Genomic DNA, 22974 nt, shown 5'->3' with positions numbered 1-22974 from the left:
TTATTTGCTAAACCAAGTGTGAGAGGGTCTGGGTGGAAAGTTTGAAGGTAGTAGTTTGAAACTCTTTTTTTTTTTGTTTTGAGATGGAGTTTTCGCTCTGTTGTCCAGACTGTAGTGCAGTGGTGCGATCTCGGTTCATAGCAACTTGTGCTTCCTGGGTTCAAGCGATTCTCCTGTCTCAGCCTCCTGAGTAGTTGGGACTATAGGCACTTGCCACCACATCTGGCTAACTTTTGTATTTTTAGTAGAAATGGGGTTTTGCCATGTTGGTCAGGCTGGTCTTGAACTCCTGCCCTCAAGTGATCCTCCTGCCTCAGCCTCCCAAAGTCCTGCCTGGGATTACAGGCATGAGCGGCTGCATCCAGCCAAGACTCTTGAAGGGTAGAAGGAGTCACTGATCGGGCATACAATGCCCTCACATTAGTTGCTTTCCTTCTGAAGGAACTCAGAGGAAGATGCCCTCAGACAGTGAGTGGTTTTCACTTTATTAAGAGGCAGTGTAGCAAGATGGATATTGGCACGGGCTTTGTATCCATACAGATTTTTATCTGAGTCCTTGTTTGACTGCTTACTGGCTGTAGGAGCTTAGGTGAGTTCCTCAACCTATGTCTTTCGGAATAGGAACAATAATAGTGTCTGCTTCCTAGGATTGCTGTAAAGATTTAATGAGTTAATACACTTAAAGCCTTGGGAACTGGTCTTGGCACAAGGTGCTATTTTGTCATTTTGTCAGGGCTTTCCATCTTATCTCTACCACCCCTTGTTTTGAAAACACTGCCTGGATTTGCATCTCATCTCTGGCACTCCTTTGTGTGGTCTTGGGCAAGTTGCCTCAGTTTTTTCCAACTGTAAAACAGAGGTCATATTATTAGGAGTACCTTCTTCATGGGCTTTTGTGAGGGGTAAATGGATGTATACACCTGAAGTGCTCACAGCAGTGTCCTGTCCATAGTGTTCAATAAATGCTGGTGATGTCTGTCATTCTTTTGCAGACTGTGGGCTGTTTAGTGCCATGCATCCTTTACAGTGTGTCCTCCAAGTGCAGAGGTCTCTGGGTTGGGGACCATTGGCCTCTGTGTCTTGGCTGACGCTGAGGATGTGCAGGGCACACAGCAGTCTCTCTAGTACCATGTGTCCCAGTCCAGAGAGGCAGGAGGATGGAGCTCGGAAGGATTTCAGCTCCAGGCTGGCTGCTGGACCGACTTTTCAACATTTTTTAAAAAGTGCCTCAGCTCCTCAGGAGAAGCTGTCTTCAGAAGTGGAAGACCCACCTCCCTATCTCACGATGGATGAACTTCTTGGAAGGCAGAGAAAAGGTTGGTTTTACTTCGCTTATCCCTTTGGGCTTCCTGCCTTGCTCCTCTTTGTCATTCCTGGCATGATTCTTTTATTACAGAACTGGCTTGGAAGTTTAACAGTGTGGGAAGGCTGTGGGAATCATTAGACTCCACCAAGTAATATTAATATCAAGAAACTCGACTGGGCACGGTGGCTCATGCCTGTAATCCCAGCACTTTGGGAGGCTGAGATGCGTGGATTGCTTGAGCCCAGGAGTTCAAGAACAGCCTGGGTAACATGGTGAAACACTGTCTCTACAAAAAATAAAAAATTAGCCGGGTATGATAGCGTGCACCTGTAGTCCTAGCTACTCAGGAGGCTGAGGTGGGAGAATCATTTGATCAAAAGCTGATTATCATTCAGCTCTTAACTTTTAGTTGGAATTTATTGGAGTCTGGAAATAAGACCTGCTGGTGGGGACAGGGGTTGATCTTGGAATATAGTTTGAAGCTGCCAGAATGTGAAATTCATATTCTTACAACTGTGTACAAAATTAGTTTTACTTCGTAATATAGCCTTGCTTTCATTTAAGATGAAGTTACTGTAAGAAGATGCCTCATTTTAATTTTGTGACTTTATGTACCCTCTGGCCACTGCTGCTACTTCCAGAGGCTGGAAAACCTCTTTATTTTGAGGAGGAGTGTAACATGTGGATTTAAACTTATTTTCCCTTCAGGCTGATGAACACTATCAGTTAGCCCTTCCTTTTCTTTTCTTTTCTTTTTTTTTTTTTTTTTGAGTCTTGCTCTATCTCCCAGGCTGGAGCACAATGGTGCGATCTCAGCTCACTGCAACCTCTGCCTCCTGGGTTCAAGTGATTCTCCTGCCTCAGCCTCCTGAGTAGCTGGGATTACAGGTGCACGCCACCACACCTGGCTAATTTTTGTATTTTTAGTGGAGACGTGGGTTTCACCATTTTGGCCAGGCTGGTCTCGAACTCCTGACCTCAAGTGGTCCACCCGCCTTGGCCTCCCAAAGTGCTGGGATTACAGGCGTGAGCCACCACGCTCAGCCTAGTCCTTCCTTTTCTAACTGTTTTTATAACTCTATTTCCTTGATTCTCAGGTACATGTTTTCCCCATTTAAAAGATAACATGGCTTGTAATTGGTGTGGATATATAATGTGGTATTTTTTTTGTTTGTTTGAGACAGGTTCTCACTCTGTTGCCCAGGCTGAGTGCAGTGGTGTGATCATGGCTCACGGCAGCCTCAGTCTCCTGGGCTTGAGCAGTTCTACCTCAGCCTCCTGAGTAGCTGGGACCACAGGCATGTATCACTTGGCTAATTTTTAAATTTTTTGTAGAGACAGGGTCTCCCTATGTTGCCCTGGCTGGTCTCAAACTCCTGGGCTCAAGTAATCCTCCTGTCTCAGTCTCCCAAAGTACTGGGATTATAGGCATGAACCACTGTGCCCAGCCTAATATGGTATTTCTTTTGTTCTGAAGGTCTATCATTAATTTGGGGGTACATCTGGCAATTTATGTTATCTTAAGATTGAAGCAATAGCGGACTTAGTGGATAACCAGATGCCTCAGATATTTCTAGAGCATTTGGGAAGGAGACCTTTTGAGACACGAGACCCCTTGTTGTCTGTCTACCATGGATTCCCCCTAACCTCTCACTGCAGTCTACCTCGAGACCTATGGCTGCCAGATGAATGTGAATGACACAGAGATAGCCTGGTCCATCTTACAGAAGAGTGGCTACCTGCGAACCAGTAACCTCCAGGAGGTACATGCATTTCCTATTTCCTTTGTTTCCTGGACCTGGGCAAGATTCTGCATTTGTGCCAGTTCTTAGGTGTAGTTTCAGGAGCAGGGTGCCCCCTGGTGAGAGAGAGTTCCCTTGGGTGAGGTGTTCACCATGGGACTGAGTTGTACTTTTGTTCCAGCTGTTTTTGAAACTTTTATGGTGATGTGCGCCTTCAGACAAGGAGCTAAGTTAAGAATTGGCTGTGGGGAGGGAAGTTGGAGAGTTACTGTTTAACGAGTACAGGGTTTTAGTTGCAGAAGATGAAAAAGTTATGGAAAATGCGTAGTTATGAAATTGCAGATGTTCTTAATGCCACAGGACTGTACCCTTAAAAATGGTTAAAATGTCCAGGTGTGGGTCACCATGCCTGCAATCCCAGGACTTTGGGAGGCCAAGGCAGGAGGATTGCTTGAAGACAGGAGTTTGAGGCTGCAGTGAGCTATGGTTATGCTATTGCTCTTCAGCCTGGGCAAGTGAGCGAGACTCCTTTCTCTATTAAAAAAAAAAAAAAGGAAAAAAATAGTTAAAGAAAAATAATAGGCCGGGTGCAGTGGCTCATGCCTGTAATCCTAGCATTTTGGGAGGCCAAGGCGGGTGGATCACTTGAGGTCAGGAGTTTGAGACCAGCTTGGCTAACATGGTAAAACCCCATCTCTACTAAAAATACAAAAATTAAATGGGCGTGGTGGTGGGCACCTGTAATCCCAGGCTGAGGCAGGAGAATTGCTTGAACCGCTCGGGAGGTGGAGGTTGCAGTGAGCTGAGATTGCCCCACTGCACTCCAGCCTGGGAAACAGAGTGAGACTCTGTCTCAAAAAAAAAAAAAAAAAAAAAAGGAAAAAAAAATAATAAAGAGCTGTAGGGCAGGAATTGTACAAGGCTAATATCCAAGATATTATGTAATTTTCCTTGTTTTCCTTTCTCTCCATTCAGGCAGATGTGATTCTCCTTGTCACGTGCTCTATCAGGTGCGAATTTGTTCTTTTCCTAGGAGTGAATGTATTTCATGTAATAATGCCAGAGCTAACAGTGCCTGGCCTGGCTGTCTATGGAGATGAGCCAGTGGCCCCGTGGCAGTAGGACTTGCAGTTTTCCCACAGTGGAGATAGTCTTTATACAACTGGCTGACATCGGCTGGGCATGTACCGTGGTGTCAGGTTCTGAGTGAGTAACATAATGCATTAACAAATTTAATGATCACAACAACCCTGTGTGGTTGGTGCTGTTATAGATGAGGAAACCAAGAATGTGCCGAGCCACTCAGCTCTTCCTGAGCTTTGTTTTGTAACTAATGGCATATGTTTATAATATAGCTGCCCGGGGTAGGATGTAGTCATAGGCTCGGGGAGTTTTGAGTAGAGATGGGTGACTCCCATCAGAGGTGAACGTACCTCCTTTCTCACTTTGTTTCTGTGTTCAAGACATGCTAGTGTTAATGTTTCCATATCCGGCTATACCCTCAATTAATTCATCTGACATTTTTCTTCTGTAGGCCTCTGCTGCTTGACACCGAACTATGTGCTTTGGGTGATTCAGAAATGAACCCTTCTTCCATGGCCTGGCTTTAAGGAGCCTAGTCTGATATGGGAACTAAGATAGATGAACAAATAGCTCCAACATCTGGCAAAAAATGCTAGTTCAAAAAAAATCAAACAATGAGGCTGGGTGTAGTAGGTCACACCTATAATCCCAGCACTCTTGGAGGCCGAGGTGGGAGGATCACTTGAGTCCAGGAGTTCAAGGCTGCAGTGAACTATTCAAGACCAGCCTAGGCACAAAGTAAAGCCCTGTATCTACAAAGAAAAATAAAAGATAAATTGCTGGCCAGGCACGGTTGCTCACACCTGTAATCCCAGCACTTTGGGAGGCCAGAGTGGGCATATCATGAGGTCAGGAGTTGAAGACCAGCCTGGCCAACATAGTGAAACCCCATCTCTACTAAAAATACAAAAATTAGCCAGGCGTGGTGGTGCACGCCTGTAATCCCAGCTACTCAGGAGGCTGAGGCAGGATAATTGCTTGAACCAGGGAGTTGGAGGTTGCAGTGAGCCGAGATTGCGCTGTTGCACTCCAGCCTGGTGACAAAGCGAGACTCCATCTCAAAAAAAAAAAAAGGAGAAATTGCTAAGTATAGGGAAAAATCTAGTTAAAGTAGAAGGGCATTAGGATCTGGAATCATAAAAAAAAAAGTTGAAGGGCAGTTAAAGGGAGGACAAACTGTCCAACAGAGGAGAACTGGAAGGCCTTGTGAAGTAGATTGTTTCTGAGTTTGGCTTAAAGGCTTGTCAGGATTTGAAGATGTGTAGGAAGGATGTCATTTTAGGAAAGGTAAATTATAGCAAGTGTTGCTTCTTCAGGTGGCCCCCTACCTACCTTCCGTAAGTCTAAATGGCAGATACACATTTAAGGCAGGGCTGTCCAATCTTTTGACTTCCCTGGGCCACATTGGAAGAAGAAGAATTGTCTTGGGCCACACATAAGATACACTAACACTAATAATAGCTGATGAGCTAAAAAACAAAAAAATCCCCCCCCAAAAAAATCTAATGTTTTACAAAAGTTTATGAATTTGTGTTGGGCTGCATTCAAAGCCATCCTGGCTGCATGCGGCCCGTGGGCTGCAGGTTGGAAAAGCTTGATTTAAAGGGTTGAAGGTGGTTTTTATTTTCTTCCCACTGACCTACTCTCTTAGATTCCTCTGTGGTTTATTTTTGGTTCAGTCTTGCCTCCTTTGATCTCTCTAGGGAGAAGGCTGAGCAGACCATCTGGAACCGTTTACATCAGCTTAAAGCCTTGAAGACAAGGCGGCCCCGCTCCCGGGTTCCTCTGAGGATTGGAATTCTAGGTATCTGGTAATTTGCACATTTTGTCAGCTTTGAAACTTGGACTCTATGTGGCTTTATTTGCTAGTGTTTCCTTTAGAGGCTGGATTCCCAGTGTCTGAAGAAATCTTATATATCCCATGCAATTCTTGTACTTACTGCCAGAGGTGACAGGATTAAATGAGATAAAGTTCATGAAAGGGCTTTCCGTAGTTCCTTGAAGTAATAGGTGCTCAGAAAGTGGTATATCCTGCCTAGAGTCTAATGTGGCTCATGGTAGCACAGAGTTATGGGTAGAGTTGGAGTCTGAAGGGACAGCATAAATTTCTTTTTTTTTTCTTTGAGATGGAGTTTCGCTCTTGTTGTCCAGGCTGGAGTGCAATGGCGAGATCTTGGCTCACCGCAACTTCTGCCTCCTGGGTGCAAGTGATTCTCCTGCCTCAGCCTCCCGAGTAGCTGGGATTACAGGCTTGCACCACTATGGCTGGCTAATTTTGTATTTTTAGTAGAGACGGGTTTCTCCATGTTGGTCAGGCTGGTCTCGAACTCCTGACCTCGGGTGATCCGCCTGCCTCGGCCTCCCAGAGTGTTGGGATTACAGGCATGAGCCACTGTGCCTGGCCTGACAGCACAAATTTCTAATGTGGGTACCTTTCATTCTGACTCCTGAAGCAAGCTCAAGTGAAGATTTAGGTTTGCCTCACCAATATGGTAACCACTAGCCACATGCGGCTATTTAAATTTACCTATAATTAAATAAAATTTAAAATTCACTTCTTTAGTTCCATTAGCCACATTTCAACTTCTCAGTTGCCACACATGACCACATGACTAGGGGCTACCAGTTTGTACAGTGCAATTATTTTTCCATCCAGCATACTCTGTCACCCTTTTTTTTTTTTTTTTCTAAAAACAGAGTCTCACACTGTTGCCCAGACTGGAGTGGCATGATCATGGCTCATTGCAGCCTCCAACTCCTGGGCTCAAATGAACCTCTCACCTCAGCCTCCTGGGTAGCTAGGTCTACAGGTGTGTACCACCACACTTAGCTAATTTTTTGACCTTTTGTAGAAACAGGGTCTTGCTATATTGCCCAGGCTGGTCTAGAACTTCTGGGCTGAAGTGTGATCCTCTTGCCTCAGTCTCCCAGAGTGCTGGGATTATAGGTGTGAGCCACTGCACCAGGCCTATCATCTTATTAGAAAGTTAGGTTGGGCAGTTCTGATCTATATGACTGGAGACATTTCAAAAATAAATATTCTCTACCCTTTTCTGTCTCAGAATTTAGTTAATGTATTTAACATTATGGAAAAACAGACTATCTCCATTGTGGAATAGTTAAATTAATCTCTCCTAATGATGGGTCCACACACAGATGGAGCATATTTAGTTATCAGATCCATGTAGTAATTGACGCAGGAGGATGGAAGGGTCAGCTGAAATGTTCTGTTCCATTTCAGTTCCTTCACTGTAGAAGCCTCAGGGTGTATATCTACTAAGAATTTCAGAAATCCCAAGAATAATTAAAAAAACTGTAGTAAAATATATATGAAATTACCATTTTAATCCTTTTTAATAGTACATTTCTGTGGCACTAAGTATATTCACATTGTTTTGCACCCATCACCACCATCCATCTGCAGGACTTTTTTCTCTTCCCAAACTGAGACTACATATCCATTGAACACACGCTCCCCATTCCTCCTTCCCTCAGCCCCTGGCAATCACCATTTTACTTTCTGTTTATGAATCTGACTACTCTAGATACCTCATGTAAGTGGAACCATACAATTTTGTCTTTTTTGTGACTGTCTTATTTGGCTTATCATAATGTCCTCAGGGTTCATGAGGTTACCTGTTGTAGCCTGTGTCAGAATTTCCTTCTTCTTTTTTTTTTTTTTTTGGTGACAGGGTCTCAGTTTGTCGCCCAGGCTGGAGTGCAGTGGCGTGATCATGGCTCACTGCAGCCTCAACCTCCCAGGCTCAAGCAATCCTCCTGCCTCAGCCTCCTGAGTAGCTGGGACTGCAGGCATGTGCCATGAGGACTGACTAATTTTTTTATTTTTTGTAGAGATGTGGGTCTCACTATGTTGCCAGGGCTGATCCTGAACTCCTGGGCTCAAGTGATCCACCCTCCTTGGCCTCCCAAAGTGCTGGGATTACAGGTGTGAGCCATAGCACCTGGCCAGAATTTCCTTCCTTTATAAGGCTGAGTAATACTCCGTTGTAAAAAAAAAAAAATTCCATTGTGTATATGTAGTACATTTTGTTTGTTCATTGAAAAATTATTTATTTATTTAACTGGCTTTGTGTAGATGCAAATATCTCTTCATTCATTAATAGACACTTGGGTTGCTTGCACCTTTTGGCTATTGTGGATAATAGTGCTATGAACATGGGCATACAAACAAGAATAGCTGTTAAGTGTTTTCAAAGGGTATTTGTAATAAAGTGGACTTTAAGATATTATAACTTTAATAACATAATTTTTTTAAGGATATGGAAAATAACAGCATAAATGGCTCACTCATTTCTTACAGGTTTTAGCAAGTATTATAGGCTAGAAGAGAGGGAAAGGGTTCAAGTGTAGTTGTGGGTAAGTAAATTCCAGACACAAAATACTTTTTATTTCAGCACTAAGTAATTTTCAGTTGAAAGAAGACATGGTTCATGTCTTGAAAGGTTTGTGGGTGGTGGTTTAATTTTTTTTTTTTTTTTGAGACGGAGTTTCGCCCTTGTTGCCCAGGCTGGAGTACAATGGTGCGATCTTGGCCCACCGCAACCTCTGCCTCCTGGGTTCAAGCGATTCTCCTGCCCCTCAGCCTCCCAAGTAGCTGGGATTACAGGCATGTGCCACCATGCCTGGGTAATTTTGTATTTTTAGTAGAGACGGGGTTTCTCCATGTTGGTCAGGCTGGTCTTGAACCCTCAACCTCAGGTGATCTGCCTGCCTCGGCCTCCCAAAGTGTGGGGATTACAGCCATGAGCCACTGCACCTGGCTGGTGGTTTAATTTTTTTCTGGGCATTTAATTGAATTGCTCTGAAACCCTTTTCTGTGATTTTCTTATATAGGAAGATGCAGGCTCCAGTGCGATGGGAGTGTTGGTTAAATTTGAAGGATGATACTCAATTCTTAGAGAAGTTTTCTGTGCCCTGGTCTCTAATCCCAGCTAGGGATAAAGTGGAATAAGAAGAAGGCATTAAACACCAGGTGAATTTGGGGAAAGGTGCTTGTTTCTTTTTCCCTTTCAGGCTGCATGGCTGAGAGGTTGAAGGAGGAGATTCTCAACAGAGAGAAAATGGTAGATATTTTGGCTGGTCCTGACGCCTACCGGGACCTTCCCCGGCTGCTGGCTGTTGCTGAGTCGGGTCAGCAAGCTGCCAACGTGCTGCTCTCTCTGGACGAGACCTATGCTGATGTCATGCCAGTCCAGACAAGCGCCAGTGCCACGTCTGCCTTTGTGTGAGTCACTGCCTAAGAGATAGGGAATAAGCCTCTTCTTTCTTTCACACCTTTTTTTTTTTTGAGACAGGGTCTCACTCTTGTCATCCAGGCTAGAGTGCAGTGTCATGATCAGGGCTCACTGCAGCCTTGACCTCCTGGGCTCTTGCTTTAGTCCCCCGAGTAGCTGGGACTACAGGTGTGCACCACCACACCCGGCTAATTTTTTTTTGAATTTTTACAGAGATAGGGTCTCACTATATTGCCCAGGCTGGTCTCAAACTCCTGAGCTTGGGTGATCCTCCCGCCTCAGCCTTCCAAAATCCTGGGATTATAAGGGTGAGCCACTGCACCTGGCCATGGCATTAAATTTTCTGTAACAGAGGTTGCCAAATAGCTTACTACCTCTTTTTGTAAATAAGATTTTATTGGAATACAAGCATGCCCATTTATTCACATATTGCCTCTGGCTGCTTTTGCCACTAAAGCAAGGTTAAATACTTGGGACAGAGACTATAGCCTGCTAAGTCTCAAATATTTACTATAGGGTTTTTTTTTTTTTTTTTACACAGAAAAGTTTGTCAACCTCTGTTTATTTTAATGGCTATATAATATTCTCTTGTTGGAATGCTTAGTAAAAATAATAGCTAACATTTATTACATAATTCTTCAGTGAACGTCTTTGATACATAGCCGTAATTATTTCCTTCAGATAGATTGAGGCTTTCACATACAGGATGTGAATTAAAGAGAGTGATTTAACTTAGATATCTAATAGTTGGATCCGGAAGGCGTGAGAAATGTAGAATTCTGTGTTTTAAATCCAGGGTCTCCTTGCCCTATATGCACACATATACACACACTTTGTAATATTTATTTTTTTCTGGTCTGGATGTAAAAAGTTCAGATAATATACTCATATAAACAGTAGGTACAAACATATTCAGGCTGTCTGGAAAAAAGAATTTAAAAACAGTAGAGGGGCCAGGTGTGGTGGCTCACGCCTGTAATCCCAGCACTTTGGGAGGCTGAGGTGGGTGGATCATGAAGTCAAAAGATCGAGACCATCCTGGCCAACATGGAGAAATCCCATCTCTACTAAAAATACAAAAATTAGCCGGGCGTGGTGGCAGGCGCCTGTAGTCTCAGCTACTTAGGAGGCTGAGGCAGGAGAATCACTTGAACCTGGGAGGTGGAGGTTGCAGTGAGCTGAGATTGCAACTGCACTCCAGCCTGGTGACAGAATGAGACTCCGTCTCAAACAAAACAAAACAAAAAAACAGTAGAAAGTCCAAGTGTGGTAAATGTGTACTCTAGCTCCTCACCGCTGTGCTTCCTCAGGCTAGTCATTGTCCCACTGGTTATAGTTTGGTTTATATTCTGTGATTAGATACCAATTTTTAAAGATAAAAAAGGTCTACTTTAGTGCTTAGATCTCAGATTGGTCCAGTGTGAGCATTGTGGCAAGAGGATTCAGAGCCAAAGAATAATGCTATTGAAGCTGATACCTGCTCCTTGGGTCACACCAGCACACCCTGCTACTGTTACTAAGTTCTGGTACTTTCTTCTCCAGGTCGATCATGCGAGGCTGTGACAACATGTGTAGCTACTGCATTGTTCCTTTCACCCGGGGCAGGGAGAGGAGTCGGCCTATTGCCTCCATTCTAGAGGAAGTGAAGAAGCTTTCTGAGCAGGTGAAGCGTTCTCCAGGCTTTCTTGCTGTGAACATGTTTGGGGGAGGATGAGGATAACCTTTGCAGTTTTGAGCCTATGCTGTCTCTGACTTATTGAAGTTTAGGACCATGCCTGGCCAGAAAGAACTACTTTGGTGTACATCATTGGTTTATTGCCCACAAATTAGAGAGCTCCACTATGGAGGCAGCATGGTGGATGGAGGGGGCATGGGATTACAGTCAGGTGATGGAGTGTGAATTCTGGCTTGGTTCCTAGGCATGTCAATTTAACTGTCGTCGTAATGCAGTTTCCTCATCTATGAAAAGAGAATGAAAGAATACCTTGCTTGCAGGGTTATTAGAAGGATTGGAGGAAAAGTTTTTAAATTACCTGGCACATAGCTAAGTTTTTGAGAAATTATGAATTTGTCTCTTCCAGGAAAAACTCCCAGATTTATTGTTCATTTTATCACTGAGCCAGCTCACTAGTTGAGGGACAGAATAGATGAGGGGAATAAGGTGGATCAGAAGCCACAGGGGAGATCTGCTCTTCTTTCTCCCACTGGGAGCTGGTCCTCAGCTTTTGAGGAGGTCTTTTCCTTAGCCCCAGGCCTGAATCTGCTACCCCTGCAGAAGAGGACAATAGGTGGGAATATGGTGGCTTTTCCTAACAGTGGTGTCTCCCTGCTTCCTTACTTGTTTGGCTCAGGAATCATGGGAGAGGGCCAGGATAGCCCCTGCCCCAGTTCTTTTTTTATTTTTTATTTTTGAGAGGGGCTTTCACTTTGTCACCCAAGCTGGAGTACAGTGGTGTGGTCAGAGCTCACTGCAGCATCACGTGCCTGGACTCAAGCAATTCTCCCACTTCAGCCTCCCAAGTAGCTGGGACCACAGGTAGGTGCCACCACGCCCAGTGAATTTTTAAATTATTTGTAGAGATGAGGTCTCACTATGTTCCCAGGCTGGTCTAGAACTCCTGGGATCAAGTAATCCTACTGTCTTGGCCTCCCAAAGTGCTGGGATTACAGTCATGAGCCACTGTGCCTGGCCTCCCTGCTCTAGTTCTAAGTCACCAGTTTGCTATCATCCTCACATTCTGGCAGTGCTGTCTTCTCTTGCCCTACCCCCAGATAATCAGTGGCCCCTAGCTGCTCCCCTGCTCTGTGAGGCATTCTCCATACCCCACCTCTCCAAGTGCTTCCTGGTCTAAAGTTGTCTCCTTCCTCTCCCCTTCCAGCTCGCCCTCAGTACCAAAACTCACTCCTTCAGGATAGAGACATTCTGTTTAAATAGACTGAGATGGTGACAAAACTCCCCAACCTTTCTAGGCCATTTGCCTATAAAAGAAGGAACTTAATAACATTAAAGTGAATCTTAGTGAATTCAAGGCCATAGACTTGTGGAAAATTAAGATTTTACTTGTATTTTAAAGTATCTGTTAGTCACTTAATAATTTTGCTTGTTTAGTAATTTTTAAAGATTTTTTTCTTTCATTTAGATTTTTTAGACTACAGTTGCAAAGAGTATAGAATATTGTACCTTTAACAGAATGTCCATTTATTTATTCAAACAATGGTTATCTATTGGAAGTCTTCTAAATAAGCAACTTTTATAAAAAGTCTTTTTAATCTTTTTATATGAAAAATACTTAAATATACTGAAAAGAGGGAATAGTATAATGACCCCTCTGCCCCAGCTAACAATCACCTAAATTTAACAATTGTTGCATTTTGCCATATTTGTTTCATTTACTTTTATTTTTTATTTTTTTTTGGCTGGAGTGTAGTGGTATGATCTCGGCTCACTGCAGCCTCCACCTCCCAGATTCAAGCGATTCTCCTGCCTTATCCTCCTGAGTAGCTGGGATTTCAGGTGCCTGGCACCACACCTGGCTAATTTTTTTTTTTTTTGAGACAGAGTTTTGCTCTTATTACCCAGGCTGGAGTGCAATGGTGTGATCTCGGCTCACCACAACCTCCGCCTCCCGGGTTCAAACGATTCTCCTGCCTCAGCCTCCTGAGTAGCTGGGATTATAGGCATGCGCCACCACACCTGGCTAATTTTGTATTTTTTAAGTAGAGACGGGGTTTCTCCATGTTGTTCAGGCTGGTCTTGATCTCCCGACCTCAGGTGATCCTCCTGCCTCGGCCTCCCTAAGTGTTGGGATTACAGGTAAGAGCCACTGCGCCCAGCTTAATTTTTGTATTTTTAATAGAGATGGGGTTTCACCATGTTAGGCTGGTCTCAAACTCCTGATCTCAAGTGATCCACCCGCCTCGGCCTCCCAAAGTGCTGGGATTACAGGTGTGAGCCCACTACGCCTGGCCTCATTTATTTTTTTCTTATTGAAAACGTATTTCAAAGTAGAGCATGTCGTTTCATCCTTGAGTATGCATCTCTAAAAAATAAGGATATTTTCTTTTTTAAAAATTTAAAAATCTTTTTATTATTTATTTATTTATTTATTTTTGAGATGGAGTTTCGCTCTTTTTGCCCAGGCTGGAGTGCAATGGCACAATCTTGGCTCACCGCAACCTCCGCCTCCCAGGTTCAAGTGATTCTCCTGCCTCAGCCTCCCAAGTAGCTGGGATTACAGGTGTGCACCACTACACCCAGCTAATTTTGTATTTTCAGTAGAGATGGGGTTTCACCATGTTGGCCAGGCTAGTCTCAAACTCCTGACCTCAGGTGATTCACCCGGCTCAGCCTCCCAAAGGGCTAGGATTACAGGTGTGAGCCACTATGCCTGGCCTATTTATTTATTTATTTATTTATTTTGAGACAGAGTCTTGTTCTGTTGCCCAGGCTGGAGTGCAGTGTTATGATCTTGGCTTACTGCAACCTCTGCCCCCGGGACTCAAGTGATCCTCCTGCCTCAGCCTCCTGAGTAGCTGGGATTATAGGCACGTACCACCATGTGCTGCTAAAGAATATTTTTATTTTATTTTATTTATTTATTTAGAGACGGAATTTTGCTCTTTTTGCCCATGCTGGAGTGCAATAGCACGATCTCAGCTCACTGCAACCTCCACCTCCTGGGTTCATGTGATTCTCCTGCTTCAGCCTCCTGAGTAACTGGGACTACAGGCATGCGCCACCATACTCAGCTCATTTTTGTATTTTTAGTAGAGACGGGGTTTCACCATGTTGGGCAGGCTGGTCTTGAACTCCTGACCTCAGGTGATCTACCTGCCTTGGCCTCCTAAAGTGCTAGGATTACAGACATGAGCCACCGTGCCCGGCCAAGAGTATTTTTAATACCATTAGTTCTTCCAGTAAGATTAACAGAAATTGCTAAATACTGTCTCTTTCCAGTTCATCCTTATTCGGAGTTCCCCAATTGTTCCTTAAGTCATTCTGCATTTGGTTTGTATGTCTTTTTATATATGTGTGTGTATTTTACTTAGTTTTATATCCTACTTTTTAATAAACTTTTTGTTTTGGAATGACTTTACATTTACAGGAAAGTTGCAAAGAGAGTTTCCTCGAGCATTGCCATCTTTCTTTGGTACATTTTTTGGTGCTGTAATCCCAGCACTTTGGGAGGCCAAGGCAGGAGGGTGCCTTGAGCGTAGGAGTTCAAGACCAGCCTGGGCAACACTGGGAGCTGCTGTCTCTATTACAAAACAAACAAAGCAAAAACTAAGAGATTAATATTGGTATGTTACTATTAACTCTCTTCAGACTTTATTTGGATTTTGCCAGTTTCTCCACTAATGTCTTACTTCGTTTCCAGGATCCAATCTAGGATCCACATTGCATTTAGTATATCCTGCTTTTTAGATTAACAATATATCACGACTTACACAAATAAATAGCCTTTATGGAGACTGGAGTTATGACAACTAAACGCATCACACGGTCCTCGATTGGGATTCTGATCAGGGAAAAAAATGTTATAAAGAACATTATTTGGGCCGGGTGTGGTGGCTCACACCTGTAATCCTAGCATTTTGGGAGACCGTGGTGTGCAGATTGTCTGAGATCCGGAGTTTGAGACTAGCCTGGGCAACTTGGCAAAACCCGTCTCTACTAAAAAATACAAAAAGTGTGGTGACACACGCCTGTAGTCCCAGCTACTCAGGAGGCTGAAGCAGGAGAATCGCTTGAACCCGGGAGGCGGAGATTGCAGTGAGCCAAGATCACGCTAGTGCACTCCAGCCTGGGCAACAGAGTGAGACTCTGTCTCAAAAAACAACAATAACAACAACAACAACAACAAAACATTATTTGGACTATTGGTAACATTTGATTTATGGAAAGTAGATAATAGTGTTGTGTCAATATTTCTGATTTTGATAATTGTCCTGAAATTATATAGGAGAATGCCCTTGTTTTTAGGAAATACATACTAAAATATTTGGGAGTAAAAGAGTATGATATCTGTGACTTTTTCTCAGAAGGCTTAAAAAAATGTAGTCATATGTATGTTGAGAGAGAGTGTATATGAGTGTCTGAATGTGAATGATAAACAAATGGGGTACAGTGTTAACATTTGATGAATTTGGGCAAAGAGTATATGGGAATTCTTTTAATATTGCAGTTTGTCCGTAAATTATGTCAAAGTTACAAAACAAGTCTTTTTTAGCAACCATTATTTGTGAAACTTTATAATATAACATTTCTATTTTTTGAGATGGAGTCTCGCTCTGTTGCCCAGGCTGGAGTGCAGTGGCATGGTCTCGGCTCACTGCAGCCTCTGCCTCCTGGGTTCAAGCGATTCTCCTGCCTCACCCTCCTTAGTAGCTGGGATTAGGTGCCTGCCACCACGCCCAGCTAATTTTTTGTATTTTTAGTAGAGAAGGGATTTCACCATGTTAGCCAGGCTGGTCTGAACTCCTGACCGTGTGATCCGCCCACCTTGGCCTCCCAAAGTACTGGGATTTCAGGAGGGAGCCACTGCACCTGGCCTATAATATAAATTTTCAAACAGACAAATAGACTAGTATAATAGAAAAACGTGATTGTTAACATTTTGTCATACACCTATCTCCATGCACCCATAAATGTATTTTTTCTGAACCATTTGAAGTAATTTGTAGACCTCAGGACACTTGCCCCTAGATACTTCAGTATGTATCTTCTATGAGTAACAATTTTTCTCTTCATAACCATGATATCATTATCATATGTAGGAAAATCAATAGTTATTTAAGCCAGACACTTTGGGAGGCTGAAGTGGGAGGATTGCTTGAGTTTAGGAGTTTAAAACCAGTCCGTGCAACGTGGTGAAATCCCATCTCTACAAAAGTAAAAAAAGGTAGTCCCAGCTACTTGGGAGGCTGAGGCAGGAGGACTGCTTAAGCCTGGGAGGTTGAGGCTACAGTGAGCTATGATCGTGCTGCTGCACTCCAGCCTGGGCAACAGAGGGAGACCCTGTCTCAAGAAGAAGAAGAAAAAAATCTAAAACAGCTCTTTTATTTTTTGTTGTTGTTCTTTGCTTTAAATGATGCATTAACTTTTTGAAGAGATCAGACATGAGTCTCCTTTGTCTGATTTTTTCCTCATGTTGTCATTTAATATATCTCCTTGAATTCTAGTAACTGGAAGGTAGGTGTAAAAGCTTGATTAGTTCAGGTTAAATATTTCTGGTGAGAATACTTTATATAGTCATGGTGTATAACATTCAAATGACAGATCTATCATAAATTAACCATTATTGTGGATTATTGAGTTTGTTTCCAGTTTTGATTCTAAATAATGTTTTGAAGATTAATTTTTATATAAGGCTTTATTATGAGGTTTAGCTCTTTAGGTAAGATGTCTAAGCTTGAAATTATTCGGTTATAGACACAACACACTTATAGGTGACTCTTGGTAGGTTCGATTTTTCTTTTGTTTAAAACGAAAGATATGTTAATTTCAGCTAATTTTTAATTAGTGTTTTTTTATGAAGCTACCCAAAAGTTTTAAAATTCCAATATATTTTCCCATGTTTAGGGGCTGAAAGAAGTGACACTTCTTGGTCAGAATGTTAATAGTTTTCGGGACAATTCAGAGGTCCAGTTCAACAATGCAGTACCTACCAATCTCAGTCGTGGCTTTACCACCAACTATAAAACCAAGCAAGGAGGACTTCGTTTTGCTCATCTTCTGGATCAGGTCTCCAGAGTAGATCCTGAAATGAGGATCCGCTTTACCTCTCCCCACCCCAAGGATTTTCCCGATGAGGTGAGCGTCAGGTTAGCTGTGACAAACTGATATTAGTATTCTTGAGCATGCCAAAGGCTGGACCCAGTAGGGATGCAGCAGAGACCTGGAGTCCTGCTTAGGGATTCTGTGGGGTATTGCTGCATCACCCTCTGGATCTGCTGGTCCTTTGAAGATTTGAAGTCCACCAGTGGCTGGGCACAGGGCTTACACCAATAATCTCAACACTTGGAGAGGCTGAGGCAGGTGGATTACTTGAGCTCAGGAGTTGGAAACCAGCCTGGGCAACATGGCGAAACCCCGTCTCTACTGCAAATACAAAAAATTAGCTGGGTGGGGTGGCATACGACTGTAGTTCCGGCTACTTGGGAGACTGAGGTGGCATACGACTGTAGTTCCAGCTACTTGGGAGACTGAGGTGGGAGAATCACATGAGCCCAGGAAGTCGAGGCTGCAGTGAGCCGAGATCGCACCACTGCCCTCCATCCTGGGTGAGATAGCGAGACCCTGTCTCGAAAAAAAAGTCTGCCAAGGTGGGAGTGGAGGTAGGACTGATATTCAGCGGGAGGTTAAGACCACCTGCGGGACCGTGAGGGCTGTACGGAGAGGATTTGTTACAAAGTGGGCAGCTGAGTGGTAATAATGGTGGTGGGGCGGTAATGGTGGTGTGGGGCGGACAGGAAGGAGGTGATGTGGTGCTCTGGGAAACAGCCCAGACTTTCGCCTCAGACAGACCCGGGTTCAAATCTCAGCTTTTCCACTGTTTTACCAGCGACAATGTGATGTTTTCAACTTTTCATCTTTATCTGTAAAATGGGGTTAATAAGGGGTTAACAATTACCTCCTGCTTTGGGTTGTTGTGAAATAGATACAAAGGCATACCTTGTTTTATTGCACTCTGCAGATATTATGGAGTTATTTTTAACAAATGGAAGGTTTGTGGCAACTCTGAATAAGTCTGTCAGCACCATTTTTCCAACAGCATGTGCTTACTTCATGTCTCTGTGTCATATTTTGGTAATTTTCACAATATTTCAAACTTCATTATTATTACGTCTGTTGTGGTGATCTGTGATCAGTGCTATTTAATGTTATTCTTAAAATTGTTTCGGGACACCATGAGCCACACCCACATAAGACAGTGACCTAAATTGGTAAATGATGTGTGTGTTCTCACTGCTGCACAGACGGCCATTCCCCCATCTCTCTCCCTTTTCTCAGGCCTCCCTATTCCCTGAGACACAACAATATTGAAATTGGGCCATTTAATCACCCTACAATGGCCTCTAAAGTGCTCAAGTGAAGGGAAGGGTCGCAGGGCTCTCACTTGAAATCAAAAGCCAGAAATGTTTAAGCTTACTGAGGAAATCATGTTGAAAGCCGAGCTAGGCTGAAAGCTAGGCCTCTTATGTCAACCAGCCAAGTTGTAAATGCAAAGGAAAAGTTCATGAAGGAAATTAAAAGTACTACTCCACTGAACACATGAATGATAAGAAAACAACACAACCTCTTTGGCCGGGTGTGATGGCTCACAGGCCGGGCGCAGTGACTCACACCTTTAATCCCAGCATTTTGGGAGGCCAAGGTGGGTGGATCACCTGAGGTCAGGAGTTCTAGACCAGCCTGGCCAACATGGCAAAACTCTGTCTCTACTAAAAATAGAAAAATTAGCTGGGTTTGGTCGTGCAGACCTGTAATCCTAGCTGCTTGGGAGGCTGAGGCAGGAGAATTGCTTGAACCCGGGAGGCAGAGGTTGCAGTGAGCTGAGATTGTGCCACTGCATTCCAGCCTGGGCAATAGAGTGAGACTCCATCTCAAAAAGAAAAACAAGAAAACCCAAAAAAACCACTAACAACAAAACCCAGCCTTTTTGCTGATATGGAGAAAGCTTTAGTGATCTGGAGAGAAGATCAAAGAAGGCGCAGCACTGCCTTAAGCCAAAGCCTAATCCAGAGCAAGGCCTTACCTCTCTTCAGTTCTCTGAAGGCCAAGAGAGGTGAGGAAGCTGAAGAAGAAAAGTTTGAAGCTAGCAGAGGTTGACTTACAAGGTTTGAGGAAAGAAGCCATCTCTCTAACATCAAAGTGCAAGGGGAAGCCATAGGGCTGATGTAGAAGCTGTGCAAGTTATCCAGAAGATCTAGCTAAGATCAATGCTGAAGGTGGTTCTACTAAACAACAGATTTGCAGTGTAAATGAACAGTCTTCTGTTGGAAGAAGATGTCATCTGGGACTTTCATAGCTAGAGAAGAGAAATCAGTGCCATTCTTCAAAGCTTCAAAGGACAGGCTGACTCTGTCTCTTGTTTCCTTTTAAAAAAACTAGAGGTGGGGTCTTGCCATATTGCCCAGGCTGGTCTTGAACACCTGACCTCAAGCAGTTCTCCCACCTAGGCCTCTCAAAGTGCTGGGATCACAGGCGTGAGCTACTGCGCCCAGCCAGACTCTCTTGTTAGGGGCCAAAGCAGCTGGTGACTTTAAGTTGAAGCCAGTGTTGATTTGCCATTCTGAAAATCCTAGGGCCCTTAAGAATGATGCTAAAGAGGATGTTACTTCCTCCACTGAAGTTGTGAGCCCCTCAAAATCATCCATGAATGTTGAAATCAGTATCTTCCAAACTCCTATTAATGTTGACATTTCGACCTCTTCCCATGAATCATTAATGTTCTTAATGGCATCTAGAATGATGAATTCTTTCTGGAATGTTTTCAGTTTACTCTGCCCAGATCCATCACAAAAGTCACTATCTACGACAGCTATAGCTTTATGAAATGTATTTCTTAAATAATAAGAATTGATCTTATATAAACTAAAAATTAAAATAATAGGGCTTGAAAGTTGAAATTACTCCTTGATCCATGGGCTGCAAAATGGATATTGTGTTAGCAGGCATAAAAACAACACTAATAATCTCCTTGTACATCTCTTTCAGAGCTCTGGGATGACCAGGTGCATTGTCAATGAACAGTCATATTTAGAAAGGAATCTTTTTTCCTAAGCAGTAGGTCTCAACAGTGAGCTTAAAATATTCAGTGGTGGCTCATCCCTGTAATCCCAGCACTTTGGGAGGTTGAGGCAGGAGAATCACTTGAGCCTACGAGTTGGACACCAGCCCAGGCAGCATGACAACTTTATAGTTTTTATTTTTTATTTTTATTTTTATTTATTTATTTATTTATTTATTTATTTTCTTTTTTTTTTTTTGAGACAGAGTCTCCCTCTCGCCCAGGCCAGAATGCAGTGGCACGATCTGGGATCACTGCAAGCTCCGCCTCCCAGGTTCACGCCATTCTCCTGCCTCGGCCTCCCGAGTAGCTGGGACTACAGGCACCCGCTACCATGCCCGGCTAATTTTTTTGTATTTTTAGTAGAGACGGGGTTTCACCATGTTAGCCAGGATGGTCTCGATCTCCTGACCTTGTGATCCGCCTGCCTCGGCCTCCCAAAGTGCTGGGATTACAGGCATGAGCCACCGCGCCCGGCCTATTTTTTATTTTTATTTTTTTTCGAGACTGAGTCTTGCTCTGTCACCCAGGCTGGAGTGCGGTGGTGCAATCTCAGCTCACTGCAACCTCTGCCTCCCAGGTTCAAGCAATTCTCCTGCCTTGCCTCCCAAATAGCTGGGACTACAGGCACGCACCACCATGCCTGGCTAATTTTTGTATTCTTAGCAGAGACTTAGTAGAGATGTTGGCCAGGCTGGTCTCGAACTCTTGACCTCATGATCCACCCACCTTGGCCTCCTAAAGTGCTGGGATTACAGGCGTGAGCCACTGTGCCCAGCCCTATAATTTTTAAATAAAAAAATTAGCTGGGCACGGTGGCACATGCCTATAGTCGTAGTTACTTGGGAGGCTGGAACAGGATGATCGCTTGGCCTAGCAGTTCAAGGTTGGGGTGAGCTACAGTTTCATTGCACTCTAGCGAGGGTGATAGAGTGAGACCCTATCTCGATATATTTAAAAAATATAAATATAATGAAATTAAGGTATGTACATTGTTTTCACTTAATAGACTGCAGTATAGAGTAAATATAACTTTTATTTGCACTGGGAAACCAAAAAATTTGTGTCACTCACTTTATTGCAATATTCTCTTCATTGTGGTGATCTGGAACCAAACCTGTGATATCTCTGAGGTATGCCTATATTGTGTCAAAGGTACTTAGCACAGTGCCTGGCATGGAGTAGGTAGCCCACATCTGAAACCTTTTTCTGGAGGTTTTTTGTTTCAGTGAAAAGTCTTTCTTTTGGCCCCCCACTTTTGTCTTTTTTCCTCTGGATTGTCTTCTTATTGAGTTGTAAAAGTTCTTTACATATCCTTTATTTTTTTGACCACTGCAAAGAAGCCTTTCTTGCAATGGAGGAGAGAGACTGGACTGTGTTCTCTTTATGTTTTCTTTTCTTTTTCCTTTTTTTTTTTTTTTTTTGAGATGGAGTCTTGCTCTGTCACCCAGGCTAGAGTGCAGTGGTGTGATCTGGCCTCACTGCAACCTCTGCCTCCCGGGTTCAAGTGATTCTCCTGCCTCAACCTCCTGAGTAGCTGAGATTACAGGTGCACACCACCATGTCCAGCTAATTTTTGTATTTTTAGTAGAGACGGGGTTTTACCATGTTGGCCAAGCTGGTCTCGAACTGCTGACCTCAAATGATTTGCCCACCTCAGCCTCCCAAAGTGCTGGGATTACAAGCGTGAGCCACTGCACCCAGCCTCTTTATGTATTCTTGATTCAAATCCTTTGTCAATATGTTTTCAAATATTTTCCCCTAGTATCAGTTTTTTGATGGTATCTGTTTTTTTCTTTCTTCTTCTTTTAAACATTAAAAAAAAAAATAGACCCAAGGTCTCACTATGTTGTCCAGGCTGGTCTTGAACTCTTGACCTCAAGCAATCCTCCTGCCTTGGCCTCCCAAAGTGCTGGGATTACAGAGGTGAGCCATGACACCTGACCTGATGGTATCTTTAAAAATGACTAGTTTGGGCTGGGCGTGGTGGCTCACGCCTGTAATCCCAGCACTTTGGGAGGCTGAGGCAGGCGGATCACTTGAGGTCAGTATTTCTTGCCCAGCCTGGGCAACATCATCTCTACTAAAAATACAAAAGTTAGCCAGGTGTGGTGGTTTGCGCCTGTAATCCCTGCTACTGGGGAGGCCGAGGCAGGAGAATCGCTTGAACCCAGGAGACAGAGGTTGCAGTGAGTGGAGATGGCACCACTGTACTCCAGCCTGGGCAATGGAGTGATACTCTGTCTCAAAAAAAAAAAAAGAAAGTGACTGCTTTGTAAGCTAGCTGAAAGAAGTGCCATTTTTTTCCTGCTTTGCCTGCTGACCCTAGTGTCAGCACTACCTGTATTCAGCTCCATGGCTTTAATCTGACCTCTGCTTACTTTCTTCTCTCTACTCTTTGAAAGCAGAGATGCCATCAGGTGAAGTGTCTGAGACAAATAGAACGGGGCTTGAACAAAAGTTAGGGAATAGGTGATTTTGTGTGTCTGGTTTAATTAGCCTCTTAATTATGTGAAAATTGACCTTGGAGGATACATAGTAAGAGCGGTATTGCTTTCTGTAAGGTTCTTTGGTGAGATTGTGATTACCTATAATGTGTTCTGTTTCATCAGGTTCTGCAGCTGATTCATGAGAGAGATAACATCTGTAAACAGATCCACCTGCCAGCCCAGAGTGGAAGCAGCCGTGTGTTGGAGGCCATGCGGAGGGGGTCAGGCTTGCTTGGAGAGGGGGCATCCCTCACTTTTCCATGTTTCCTTAATGACCAAACAGTGTCCTTGTTGCCAAGAACCTAG

General features: G+C 43.6%; 1 protein-coding gene across 9 annotated transcripts in view; it reads left to right on the top strand.

The window, feature by feature from the left end:
• Positions 1 to 22974, top strand: part of CDK5RAP1 (CDK5 regulatory subunit associated protein 1) — a 45752-nt gene that overhangs the window by 7583 nt on the left and 15195 nt on the right. For 3 of the 9 annotated variants that reach the window (XM_034946936.2, XM_014343004.3, XM_063601044.1), the window contains exons 2-9: positions 993 to 1316; positions 2966 to 3069; positions 4024 to 4058; positions 5835 to 5935; positions 9166 to 9376; positions 10929 to 11049; positions 16969 to 17199; positions 22792 to 22889. In XM_034946936.2, coding sequence (XP_034802827.1) covers positions 1013 to 1316; positions 2966 to 3069; positions 4024 to 4058; positions 5835 to 5935; positions 9166 to 9376; positions 10929 to 11049; positions 16969 to 17199; positions 22792 to 22889 — 1205 coding nt within the window. In that variant the 5' untranslated portion in view covers positions 993 to 1012. The remainder of the gene's footprint in view (positions 1 to 992; positions 1317 to 2965; positions 3070 to 4023; positions 4059 to 5834; positions 5936 to 9165; positions 9377 to 10928; positions 11050 to 16968; positions 17200 to 22791; positions 22890 to 22974) is intronic. The other 6 variants (XM_063601045.1, XM_055105006.2, XM_014343006.3 and 3 more) reach the window with 4 other exon arrangements.

The sequence above is a fragment of the Pan paniscus genome, chromosome 21 (genome assembly GCF_029289425.2).
Source record: "Pan paniscus chromosome 21, NHGRI_mPanPan1-v2.0_pri, whole genome shotgun sequence".
In the NCBI taxonomy this organism is placed as follows: Eukaryota; Metazoa; Chordata; class Mammalia; order Primates; family Hominidae; genus Pan; species Pan paniscus.
Note: the sequence above shows the minus strand (reverse complement) of the source record. Positions and strands in the feature narration are given on the sequence as shown.